The 13078-nt window shown below is 59.8% G+C and overlaps 1 protein-coding gene across 2 annotated transcripts in view; it reads right to left on the bottom strand.

The window, feature by feature from the left end:
• CCDC40 (coiled-coil domain containing 40) overlaps nucleotides 1-13078 on the bottom strand; it is a 36010-nt gene that overhangs the window by 1682 nt on the left and 21250 nt on the right. For both annotated transcript variants that reach the window (XM_047708603.1, XM_047708604.1), the window contains exons 11-19: nucleotides 12376-12619; nucleotides 12106-12288; nucleotides 8742-8987; nucleotides 7641-7854; nucleotides 6732-6901; nucleotides 6503-6594; nucleotides 4852-4972; nucleotides 1988-2176; nucleotides 150-308 (exon numbers count right to left, since the gene is read on the bottom strand). In XM_047708603.1, the coding sequence (XP_047564559.1) occupies nucleotides 150-308; nucleotides 1988-2176; nucleotides 4852-4972; nucleotides 6503-6594; nucleotides 6732-6901; nucleotides 7641-7854; nucleotides 8742-8987; nucleotides 12106-12288; nucleotides 12376-12619 (1618 nt within the window). The remainder of the gene's footprint in view (nucleotides 1-149; nucleotides 309-1987; nucleotides 2177-4851; nucleotides 4973-6502; nucleotides 6595-6731; nucleotides 6902-7640; nucleotides 7855-8741; nucleotides 8988-12105; nucleotides 12289-12375; nucleotides 12620-13078) is intronic.

Genomic DNA, 13078 nt, shown 5'->3' on the forward strand with positions numbered 1-13078 from the left:
AGCGAGTGATCATAGAGTGCTGGGCAGCACTGGGGTCCCTGCGCTTAACTGGGTCAGGAGGAGGCCTTGGCTGAGGGCGTGCTGCTGCCTCGAGGGCAGGTTCCATGCTTGGCCGCTTGTGGCCCTGGTGCCTCAGGGGACTGGCCTACCTGTTGCTTAAGGGCCAAGAGCCGGTCCAGGTGGGCCTCGAGCTCGTCAGTACTGGACTGCATCACCGACAGCTGTTCCTGCTTCTCCGAGAGGGAGCTGCTCGCGTGCTTTTGAGTTTCTTCGAGTTCTAGGATGGCTTTGGTGCACTCCTCGGTGGCCTGGGAGATAGACAGGACCGTCCCGGGACCCTGCCTCCTGGTTACTAGGTAGATAGAGTCAGCTAGAGTGTGGGGAGGATCCCCACGAGGGCAGAGGGAGTCCCTGCCCCTCAGACACCAGGACCTGGAGGGGTGAGTCCCAGTGAGAGGGACTCCCACCCTGCAGACTGTGCCCCAAAGGCAGGCATGGCTGGGAGAGAGAAATGGGGGCCCCCCTCTTGAAGCAGGTCTGTCTGCAAGGGCACAGGGACCAGGTGCTGCTGGGCCCCTGTGTGCCAAGAGTAGGAAAAGCAGATGCCTGGGGCAGGAGCTAAGCCTCGCGGGGTGGGGGGTGTTGGGAGTGGGCATGGAGGAGGCCAGACTCTGTCACAGTGAGGTTGGGCAGACGGGGGGTGGGGTGGGGACACAGCTGGTGGGGTCCAGTAGATCAATAAATTAGAGGCAACAGAGTGACTCTCAGGGTCTAGCTGGGGACACAGGAGAATTTGGGCTGTGCAAAGGGCCAGTCTGTGCATGAACGCTGGCGGTCTTGCTGCATGTGGCACGTGGGGGAATGTGTGGCAGGAGGATCTGGGCGCAGACCCCTAGCTGGAGCTGAGCAGGGGGCAGGGAGGGCAGGGCAGGGGTGGCAGCTGGGGAGCCCCAGGGGTGGAGAGGAGTGGACATCATGAGTGACCAGCGTGGCAGAGAGGATTGGCCAACAAGGACCAAGAAAAGGCCATTCTGCTGCCTCCAGTAATTTCCAAATGAACAGGTGGGTCAACCCCATCATTTTCAGCTAATCTCTCCTCATATAGGATTTAGGCCTTCAGAGGCTCTCCCGACAGTCTCCATGTAATCCTCTGGACAGCTCTACGAGATGTGTGCCCCTTCCCCAGGTCAGGAAGCTGAAGCACAGAGCTGTCAGGCAGCATTCTCGAGCCTCGAGTGGAACAGCTTGCGGGAGCCCAGCAGGGCTTGGAGACCGGGTTCTTTCTCGGGTGAGCCTTCACCTACCCGGGGGGGGGGGGCTACTGCTCATATATCACCCGGCAGAGGCAGAAACGCAGGCTTGGAAAGGTCCCACATATGCCCAAGGTCACACAGGCGGAGGGAGTCTGAGCCAGAGGCCGGTGATGGTCGAGGGAGTGTGTGCTGGTCAGGGCACACGCCATGTGCTCGCTGATACGGCCTGGTGCACGAGGGTGTGGGCCTTCCGAGTGCCCACCAGCCTGTCCCCCCACCAGCTGGGCTCAGAGACACAGGGACTCGACATGAGCCACGGTTCAACACACCGTGCATCCCTGACGCCGTTTCTGTGAGGTGGTGGGTGAGGGGCTGAAATCTGGTAGTCTCTGGCCCTGGGTTGTACCGTTCTGTGTGGTTCTTCTGTAAAACCCAAGCCGGACACCCTCAAGGGCACAGTGACAGCCACTGCATCTCTACCCAGAACTGGCACGTGGGTTGTGAGGCTCAGGCCCAGATGGTACAGGGGACAGCTGGCTTGTCCGGTTCCGGAGCCAGGCTGCTTCCCCCCGCAGCCCCCCACCTCCACTTCTCAGCCTGGTCAGACCGCCCCACTCAGGAGCCCTGACTCAGCTCTGGGAAGGGGGCAGGAGAAGGGGCGGTGCTGAGAAGCAGGCCGGCAGGACAGAGGGACCAGGTCCACGGCACGCTCCCTTTGTCGCAGGGCCGCCTACCTTGTGAATGTCCCTGATCTTGCGTCGCAGCTCTGTCTGTTGGTGGTGGAAGCCCGTCCGGGTGAGCAACTTCTTGTCCATCTTGGCCTGCCCCTTGGCCTGGGTGGAGATGGTCTCTCTGCGGGCGACGGCCAGCTCCATGTCCCGGATCATCTTCTCCTGCTGCTTCAGCAGCTGCCCGTGCCTGACCTGGGTGTACGGGGCAGAGGGGCCGTGAGGGAGAGCGCCCAGCGCCACCTCTGCTGACTCTGTGGAACCTTGACCTGGCAGGGGACCAGCAAAGGGGATGTGCCCGAGAACGGAGGGCTCTGGAGCCATCCCCTGCTGGTCAGAATGAGTTGAAGGTCCATGTAAAGAGTGCACTGACAAGGGGAAAACTAGAAACTGGCAGAGGCCAGAGGAGGTTGGGAGACTGAGGACCGCCACGTGCAGCCTGGGTGGGATTCTGGAGCAGAAAAGGGACGGTAGCCAAGAAAGTGGGGACACCTGTACCAACGTTGATTTCTTAGTCGTGGTTTTGGGAGACGGTGACAGGAAGGGTCTGTGGGACCAGGGCTGGGGCCTGGGTTGTCACAGAGGCTGACTATAAGGGCCACATGAGGCCTTTCTCGGGTGTTAGGAGTGTTCTGTCTCGGTCGTGGGGACAGAGACATGGGCCCGAGCTGAACCCGTCCAGCCGGACATTGAAAATAAATTCATCTCCTTGTGTGTAGTCAGTGAAGCCAGTTCAGAATAAAAAAGGATAAACGGGCAGGAACCCCCAGGCCAAGGGCGGTGGTAGGAGACCTAGCCCACCGGGGTTTAAAGAGTGCCAGAGGCCTCATGCTCTGCAGGGGCCGGAGCCCAGGGCAGGGACGGCACAGATGGGCTGTTGACAGCGGGGCGTCGGCTCGGCAACCAAGTCCAGATGATCTGGGAACGCCAGCGAGACTCATACCCCAGCTGAGAGAACAGCGATGGGCCCCTGCTTCACGCCATGTCCAAAAATTAATTCCAGGTGGATTCAGGATCTCAAGATGTGCAAACACGTGCAGAGAACTTGGGAACATATTTGTGTCATTTCAAGCTGTGGTGGCCGTCTAGAGCAATCCGGGAAACCCAGAAGCCGCGCAGAGGGCAGGCACGCCTCACGGCATGAACCGTAACGACCCCGTGAGTGGGGAGAGACCTGGAGCAGAGGGAGAACGTGTGGGACGGGTGTCCAAGGCGGGGCTTAGTAATGGTGACATGCCCCAACTCCCCCGAGTTGCCAAGAAGTAAGAAAATGGAAATAGGAAATTGAGGAAGTACTTGCCACACACACGCACACACCCACACACACACACCCGCTCAATAACCCATAACAGAAAACAGGTAAGTACGAAGCTTCTAGAAGAAAATGTAAGAGAAAAACCTCTGTGACCGTGGTCCGAGCTATGATTTCTTAGATGCAACACCGCAATGATGCACAGAGAACAGAGCCGGGCCTCACCGACGTGAGGGGTCTCAGATGCGTTCTGGGGTGTGAGAAAAGCCACACTTGCGATAGTACACACTACAGCGTCTGCGTCTGTGACATCCTGGGAGAGTCGGGGACTGGGGCGCGGGACGCAGAGTGCAGGGGGCACGAGGGGATCCGCGGGTGATGGAGATACTGCATATCATGAAGGAGGGTGGTTACGTGGTTGTACATTTTTGTCACAGCTGACGGGACCGTGCCACCGGGGCGAGCTCGGTTAAACCCCTCACTTTGAAAATAAAGCCTTGTGGGCTGATGACACCCCGAGGTGCCCAGGCTGTCGGGACGTGGCTGTCCTTGAGCACCTCTTGGAAAAATGATCTGAGGGGCTCTGGTCAAGACTGTGCACTCCTCCGCCCTGTAATCCCACTTTGGGGAGTCGGACCTGCAGCAAACCCCAGCAAGACAGGACGGTACGGCAAGCACGGGGAACAGGAAAATCTGGATTCTCACCAACCCGGGACGCTCCAAGAAGTTAGGATACATACGCAGGACATTCTGTAACTGTTAAAAACTGGGCTAATGTCCGTATTTTTTGAAAAATAAGTTGCCAAGCTAGACGTGCGATCCCATTTTTGCGAAGGAAAGGAAGCAGCCGCACGCCATGGGCGGGGGGAGGGGCGCGCCCGTGTGCGCATGCGCAAGCGCTGGGGGGGTGTGGCGGGGGGGTGTGGCGGGGAGGGGGGGTGTGTGTGGCAGTGGGGGGGGGTCTGACCTGCAGCAGCCAACAAATGTGGCTTCCGGGGTCTGAAAAGTCAGTTAAATGGAGCGTTTTAAAAACTTAGTAGCATATGCATTTGATCAGAATTCCTCTGGATGCCGCGGGCAGAGGGGTCCTGACTGAAAGCGGCTTTGTGGGCGTGATGCCCGCCCGCCTTTACTACCCTCCTTGCTCATCCTAGGGCCGTGATTTAATCACCCGCTGTTTCTGAGGGGACGAAATCCAGCTCAGGATGACGGTGGAGAGAACTCCAGGCTCCCACGGAAAAGATCGGTGTGTTCTCTGAACACATTTCCTGGCGACACACCGTTCCTCGACAGTGGGATGTCTCTCCCCAGTGGGTCGTGGGGTTCAGGGGCCCACCCGCCCTCAGAATCATCAGAGTGCCCGGACTGTGTGGGGCAAGGGTACAAGACTGTCTCGCGTGACACCACACGCAGGGCTGTGGGTCTTGTGGTGTCTGTGATCCTCTCCGTGTGAGGAGGACCGAAGTGGACGGACCTTGGGCAGGAGGTCAGCAAGGGAGCAGCCCCGAGTGCTTGCCCTTTGGCCTCCCCTGGGGATGGTGTCCATGCCACTGGCCAAGGTGGCCCATGTGGTTCCGGGGGATCCACCTGGTTCCCAGGCCCCCAGAGCCCCACCTACCTTCATCCTGTGGATCTCCGCCTTCATGGCTCGGATCTCTGTCTGGCCGGTCTCTGAATCCACCGATGCCCGCATCTCTTTTGCGAGCTGGATTTTTTTCTCCCAAAGCATGATCTGGTGTCTTTAAAAGTGGGAGAGGCAGTGTGAGAGTGCGAGACACTGAGGAGATTTCTTTCTGATGCTTCTGTGAACTCATGACCTAAGGGCTTGCTCCAAATTGAGAACTGCAGCGGGCGGCCGGAAGGCAGGGGTGAGCAGAGGCCGAGCATGGTGGGCTTGGGGCGGGCTCAGAGCAGGGGGGCTGGTACCTGGGACCCTCACGCTCTCTCTCTCTCTCACTTGGCATGTTTAAATACCCAGGCACTGAGTGGAGGGCTTGACTGTCAAACAGAAACAAATTCCCCCATTCCGTTACCTGCGGGTCAACATAAACGCCCGGGGCCAAGGTGGTCTCTCAGATTCCTGCCCACACAACCCAGGGCAAAGGGGGCTCTCCCTCCCTGGTTGGCGGTGCTGTCGTGGCGTCATGTGCAGGCACAGCTATGCCACACCTGAAGCCACCGTACCTCTGTGTGCTAAGGATACTTCAGTTAAAAGGAGAAGTTCACATAGCAGCAAAGACGGACGCTCACCGCCTGGCTTCGATGTTTGTGCCCCTCTCCATGACACCCAGCGCGATGGTGTTTGGGGCTGGCCCCTCTGGGAGGTGCCTGTGTCACCAGGTGCAGACTCATGAAAGGGGTCAGCGCCCTTAGAGAAGAGACCCCACAGAGCACCCGTGGGGACACAGCCAGAAGCCCAGTATCCAGAAGAGGCCCTCACTCACCCAAACCGACCCCCGACCCTGGACTTCCAGCCTCCACAACGCTGACCGATGAAGTTTATAAGCCCTGGCCAGAGCTGTTACCGCGGCCTGGATGGGCAGCGGGCTCAACCGAGCTGGAAGGAGCGCGCGTGGGCTCTGACCTGGCCGGGAGGGGCTGACCCAGCAGCCAGTCCCGAGGGAAATGTGGGTCCACAGAAAATACATAAAACTGGTTCAGAGGGCAGCACAGAGAACCCCTTTTTTGTTTAAAAAGCAAGCAGACAAGAAAGATGTATGCACTGTGGTTTCCCTGCAAAGGGAGAAAGTCGGAATGACCTGTGTCTTTGCAGACATTGTTACCGTTCACAATGCTACAGTTGGGGGTGGGTTACTCTTACAGCCAGGCGTCATAAAGAGAGAGTACTTTTAAAAAATTTATCCCAAAGAGAGGCACTCAAGGGGACGCCTGGGTGGCCCAGTCGGTGAAGCGTCTGCCTACGGCTCAGGTCCTCATCTCGGGGTCCTGGAATGGAGTCCTGCATGGGGCTCCCTGTTCAGCGGAGAGCCTGCTTCTCCCTCTCCCTCTGCTGCTCCCCCTGCTTGTCCTCTTTCTCTCTCTCTCTCTCAAATAAATAAGCAAAATCTTAAAAAAAAAAAAAAAGCCACTCCCCCCGAAGACTGGACGGGCCAGGGTGTACGGCGGGAACCGCGCCCTGACACCTGCTCTTCCCTGGACCCCCCCCCAGCGCGGCTCCCAGGCCGCTGTGAATGGGCGGGGGCTGCGCAGGCGCGGCGGCAGGGGGCGGGGCGGGGGCGGGGTGGGGCGGGGGCGGGGCCGGCACTCACTCCGCCTCCACCAGGTTGCTCAGCGTGGCCTCCTTCTCCTCCTGCAGCTGGTTCAGCCTCTCCTGCATCTCGATGGTCTCTTTCTCCGAGGCCTGCGCGGAGACAGGGGCGCGGCCGGCTGGGCGGGGACCCCGGCGGACGCAGGGCCCACCATGTGCCCTCCCCCCCGTGCGCGCCCCCGCCCCCCAAGCCCGGAGCCCGCGCGTGTCGCAGCGGGCGCGCGCCGGACCTTGAGCGCGCGCACGAACTCCTTCTCGGTCACCAGGTTGTCCTGCTGCAGCCCCTCGGAGCTGCTCCGGTTCCTGCTCATCAGCGCGCTGAGCTTCTTCAGGTCGTTGTCCAGGTCCTTCATGCGGCGCTCGATCTCCTTTTGCTCCTTCTTCTCCTGGTCGATCTTGTCTGCAGCGGAGGGGACGCGGGGGTGGCCGTGCTTCCAGAGTAGCCCCCACCCCAGTCAGGGCCCTGCGGGCCAGAGGGAAGCGACCTCTCTCTGGCCGCTCCGTTCCCAAAGCCTGGCCCTCCGAGACACGGGAAAGGACCACTGTGTGGACAGCCAGCAGGTGGGGGGACGGGATGGTGGCGGGCAAGCCCCCTGCCCTGAGAACAGCCGGTGGGGAGGTGACTGGCACTCACTGGGTCTCCAAGAAAGTTGGGCCTTGCCCCCTACAAGGCACCGCCCAGCTTAGGGGGCAGGGGCCAGAAAACAACCACCCTAATGGGCAGGCCAGGAGGGCAGCAGGGCCTCTGGCGTGAGAGGTCCAGGTGGAGCGGGGCCCGGAACACCAGGGAGCACTTCCTGGGGGGCCGCATGGCCGGGCTGACCTGCACGGATCTCTGGTCGGAGACACAGGTGGGACCAGGTGGGACCAGGATGCCTCCGTGGGGGCCATGCGGGGGGGGCGGTTGCCGGGAAGGTGCTCATCTCCCTCTTCCAGGCACCCTGGCCCACTGGAGACCCCTGGGGACACCGTCTGGGACAAGACAGCGGCTGGGGAGCCTCTGGTGGGACCGTTTTCTAAGTTCAGCTGGAGAGGAAGACAGCTTCTCGTCCCACGGCCCTGAGTGCAGGGCACGAGGTGTCCCGTGTCCCTGAGCAGGGCAGCGAGCCCGTGGGGCCCCTGCACCGCCCGGCGCTTACTTTCTATCCGCAGCTTCTTCTGCTCCAGGATGCGCATCTCCTTCTTGAACATGTCCAGGGACGCCAGCTGCTGCTCCCGCTCCTGAGTGACCTTCACCATCTCCTGCTGCAGGCGGAGCCAGGTCACCTGGGCCTGGGTCACGCTTGTGTTGTTCTCGTCGATCAGCTTGCTCAGCCTTTTGATTTCCAGCTCCAGAGGCCCCACTTCTTCCCCCTAAAAGCGAGAGTCACCAAAAAGCAAAGCGAGCTTCCTTGTTTTCAAAGGTCTGCTTTCCGGGTGGGCTGAGGAGGGCTGGGACCCCGCCTGGGATCATGCATCTGTGGGAGGACTGGGGGACATTTCCTCGAGGGCACTGAGCGTCGCACGTCTGCCCCTGACCCGTTGTGGGAGACACAGGTCTCGGGAGGCCTGTGGCCCCCTCCCCATCATGCCACAGCCTTGTGGGGCCAAGGGCAGGGCCTTGACATGGCCTCCCATTACTCAAAGGGGCTTTACAACTTTTCTTTTAGGGACAGGCCATCAAGGGCCAGAGTCTTTACTCTCTCATTGTTCATTGGGCCGCGGCTTTGAGAAGCTTTCTGGTGCTCAGGAGCTACCTAAGAGCATGCCCAGCTGACCGTCTTCCTCCTGGACTTGAAGCCCATGGAGGGACCCCCACGTTAGGGATACGTGGGTAACCTATAAGGACTTCAGGCCTCAAACTCATCAGATGCCCTCACTTAGAGCAGAGGTCAGATCCCACCTGCTGTCTTTGCTTGGCAAGAAAGAAGATTTGGTTCCTGGTGAAAGTTACAGGGTCCAGTTTCAGAGCCCACCAAAGACCCACAGCCATTTCCTTACCACCTGCCTTTCTGGCCATGACAGCAGGGGTGAGCACCTTCAGCAGACAGCGTCTGGCCTGAAATAGTTACTGTCTGGACCTTGGCAGGAGAAGGTTCGCAGGCAGGCCCCGACTTGGGGGATCCCCCCCTCGCCGTGTCACCCATAAAAGGGGCGGGAAAGGAATGGCTCTGTTCCGTGTGAGTTCATTTCAGAACGTCCCCGACATGGCCAGGTGCAAATATCAACTGGGGCAGCCTCTCCTGGCCCGGAGGTCTTACCCCCAGCTCAGAAACCATCTGCTCCAGCTGCTTATTGAAGAAGTTGATGAGGCCTTGCTTTCTCTCGATCAGGATTGTGCGCCTAGAGATCTCGTTCTCGCTGTTGGTGATGAGGTCATTGACCTTCTTCACTTCCTTGTCGAGCTCGGCCAGCGTCTTCTGGTGCGTATCCAGCCTGCAGTTGGTGTTTGTGATGTCCAGGGTGGTCTGAGCAATGTCGCCATCAATTTTGGACAGATGTGTCACCTGCATTAGCATAAGGAAACAGGTCTGAGCAGTCTTTCTCGCAGGGGCAGGGGGTCTAAATGAGCTGGCTGGGCTATCATTTCCTTGAGCATCTGCTACACAGTCGACCTCTCCTTCCTTCTAGTCTGTGTATATGACCTCCCCACCTTCCCCCAGAACCAAAGGCAGATCATCCTCTACACATAGGTTTATAAGCTGCTTTTTAATGAACTCAATCTTGACTTCTATGCTCATGTCATTTTTAATGGCTGTGTAATACTCCCTTATACTGGTAACCTAGGAAACTAGCCACGGTTGTCGTCAGCATCCTCCTTCCATCCTGTCCCACAGTTCTGAATCTGGCGCCCAGGGGCTGGTCTGGACAGCTGGTATGTTTTGGTGAAGGAAACGGATTCCTTCCTCTCTGGGGTTGTAATGCTATGGCAAGTTCAACGACTTCTCATTTGTATCTGGTGGTACAGAAGGGTGTCCTTACGTTCTGCTGAAAAGCTAGACATAGTCATGGAAAGACGGTATCTTACTGTGCTGTCATCGGCCACCCGGGCGGCTCTGGGCTCTTGCCAGCCCTGGGTTGTGGGGGCAGGAGTCCCAGCCAGAGCTGAGTAGCTGAGGGCTTCTCGGGGCCCACCCACTGTCCTGAGAGCCTTGACGAGAACCCCCTGCCTCTTCTGCTGGCTCTCAGGGAGAGTCACCGGGTCCTGCCTGTGACCTAGGGTTTACTGGGAGGGTATCTGTGAGAACCAGAGAAGGGGGGTGGCAGGCACAGTCGCTCAGGCTTCCTTTGGAAACGGAGTCTCTTTCCCGAGCGGTGGCTGTGTCCTGACCCTATGATCTGACCCCTCAGCTCTCGCCCACATAAATTCTCAGCTTTCTCCTGGCCCCTGGCTCCTGCCAGCTCCCTGTCCTCCAGGGTCATCTTGGCTCTGCCCTCAAGACCCCGGCTGGCTCTGTCTCACGTGCATCCTCTGACCGGCCCCTGCGGGTGACTCAGCAGGACGCCCAACAGTCCTGGGTTTTAGAGCGAGACCCTGCCCACCTGGATGCTTCCGGCATCACAGTCACCCAGCTCCCCATGGTAACGCTCCTGAGCTTTCCAGGCCTCTGAGCTCAGGCTGAGCCACGTGTCTTTTTGTCAGGACCATCCGGGATGGGATCTCCACAGGGGCTGCCCCTTCCTCTTCGTCCCCGTGCTTGCCGTCCCACGGGGCTCCGGCAGGCCCTCAGCTCTGCTCCTGGACCGTTCGCTCTTACTGAGACCACCCTGGCTGCTCCTGAACTAACTTGCAGACCTGTGCCTGCCCTCCCTCTGAATCCCTCCAGATACCCCCTCCAGATCCCAGGGTTTTTTTTTTTTTTTTTTTTTTTTTAACATTTTGGAAAAAGTGCCCCCTTTTAAAGAGCTAAACTTGCATCTCTGGGGCGATCATAATGGACAAATTTGTGAGACCAAGACTCTTTACTGCCTCCGCTGGACATTGCTGGTAGTGTGTGTACCACCCGCAAGGGTGTCTGGGAGGCCTGCGGGCCTGCGGGCCTGGGGGCTTGGGGGTCTGGGGGCCTATGAGCGCAGCCTCCCCGAAGGACTGGCGGGTGACTTCACGCACACCGTGCTCGTTGGCTTCTCTGGAGTTTTGCTCCCAGGGGGTAGTCTTGCCCCGACTTCCCAGAGAAAAGATGAGCGGGACGCCCCCAGCATCAGACAGGACCTCCCACAGAGACCCAGCTGAGTCCAGTCTTGGTTCCGGCCCCGTCTCCCCACTTCCTTGCTATGACCAGGCCAGGCCGCAAGCTGCCTTTCTCCCAGGTGTCCGGGAGGGATGGGGTGCCTCGGGCTGCCGGCCAGGTAGACAGCAGCCCCGCCCTCCCGGAAGGACAGGGGAGCCCCGCCAGTTGTCTCAGCCAAGCCTCCTCCTGCCAACAATGGCCATCAGCCACTGACATGCAGGGGCGCAGCTTCTGTCTCCCCCCACCTTTGCTGTCACTGTAATCAGAGGTTAGATCGGATGCTCTAACACCAGGCAGGTGTCTCACACAGGGAGAGAGTAAAGGCCGAGCCCAGGATCACATGGGAGCCCAACTCATGCTCTTAACCGCAGGCTGGGAGGGGCCCACGTCCCATCAACTCCCGCCCCTCGGATGGAAGCTTCTGGTAGTCTGGAGAGCAAGGAAGCGTCTGTGTAGCTGCTGCTACGTGCCGGCATGGCGAAAGGGCTCTCTTCCTCCTGAGACTTGAGGGGCCCTGGGGCAGGCCGTCTGCTGGGCTGTGCCCTAGGCCTGGTGCAGGCTGCGGTGGCCTCCGTGGGTTCCGCAAGGGGGCCCACCGAGGCAGAGGACGCCGGAGGGGGTCACACCATGGGAGGCAAAGAAATGATTCAAGGAAGGACACAGGGACCCCCGACCACTGCTCGGAGTGAAGCGAGACCCCAGGGAGAGCAAGAGAGAGCTCTTCTTGGAGGAGGTCCCCAGGCCATGAGGGCCTCGCCTGGTGGGGCAGAGGTCCGCGGCTCTGTGACCCCACCCTGCGAGCCTGGGTTTTTGCCGTAGCAGCTTCTCACAAGTGTGGACAAGGACGTCCGGTGAGCACGTGCAGAGCTGAGTTGTTTACAACGTTAGAACCTGGAAACACGTTCAAGTGCCTCCGCAGAGGGTTTTCAAACACGATGCGTTCGTCTGTGTGACGAAGTGGCATGCAGAATGGAAAATGGGGGTTTTTGAGGAACATTTCACGGAAAATGTTAGTTGGATGTGGCCAAAAAGTGAACTAAGACAGCCTCCGCCCGGGGAGAAAGCCCATGGGGACCTGCGCTTCCTCATGCGCTTTCCTCTCTGCGGCGTATTTCGGTGAAACGCAGGAGACTGGACTAGGATAGACGTGAAAACTGATAAAGGAGTCGGACATTGTTTACGGTGGGTGCACACGGGTGTGTCCACGTGCGCGCCTGCACGAGGGGCGAGTCCCTGTGTGTGCGTGCGCCTGTGAGAGTGTCGGCTCGTGGGTGCGACTAGAGCTAAGTGACAAGTGAGCAGACCTGCTGAGGACCCCTCGTTCGGCCCACGTCCCCCGCCCGTGACCCGCCAGCCCGGGCGCCCCCAGGGCCGCGGCGTGGGGATGGCCCACCAGGTTGGTCTTCTGCTTCTGCAGCTTCAGGATGAGCTGGCGGAAGTACTTGGTCATCTTGTTGGACGTCATGTGCTCCTGCAGCTTCTCCACGATGGAGGCGTCCATCCTCCTCCTCAGCTCCAGCTCGTGCCGGGTGGTCTGCTGGACGGACTGCAGGTCGCCCGTGCTGGCCGCGTACTCCTGGACCGGAAGGAAGGGGCAGGGACGGAGCTGTGTGGGGGCGGCCGCGGGGACACGCCGTGCGGGGGGGGGGGGGCGCGGTCGTACCATTTGGGCCTTGCCCAGCGCGTCCTCCGTGTCCTGCAGCGCCAGCCGGTAGGTGTTGAACTCGCTCTGCAGCGCCTCCTGCCTGCTCAGGCTCTGCGCGGTCAGCTTCTGCATCAGGCCGGCCTCCGTCTCCTCGCGGTTCAGGATGCTCACCAGCTTCTCGTTCTTCTCTTCCTCCCCCATGATGGATTTCTTGTAGGCCTCGATCTCCCCATCGATGGACATGATCTGGTGCTGGCATTCGCTGCCGGGAGCGAGAGAGCAAAGCCGGGGCCTCAGAGCGCCCGTGCCCGGGCTCTGCCCACGCGCGGAGGGGCTCGCCCCGCAGAGAGGGAACGAATGGGGACCCAGCTCTTAGCAGCAGCCAATCTCGATGCCCGCTTCCTGACCTAGTCACAGAACCACTGCCCACTTTGATGGGTAGAGAGTAAGGGAGAAGGGCCAGAGGGGGCAGGCATTGTCCTGGGGCTGGATCTGGCCACTCTCGCCTGTCAGGGGAGCGATCCCGGAAAGGGAATGTGCTAATCCAATTTCATACACACGGACACGGGAGCTCCGAGCCCTTGAGCCGCAGGCCCGTGGCCACGTGCGTGGCGTGGCTGGGAGGAGCACCTGTGGGTGTCACTCCTGACCCTCGGTTCCCCTCTGCACACTGGCTGTGCGAATGCCTGTAACTAACATCAAGACAAACAGACAGGTGCTG

Source organism: Lutra lutra, chromosome 16 (assembly GCF_902655055.1).
Source record: "Lutra lutra chromosome 16, mLutLut1.2, whole genome shotgun sequence".
NCBI lineage: Eukaryota > Metazoa > Chordata > Mammalia > Carnivora > Mustelidae > Lutra > Lutra lutra.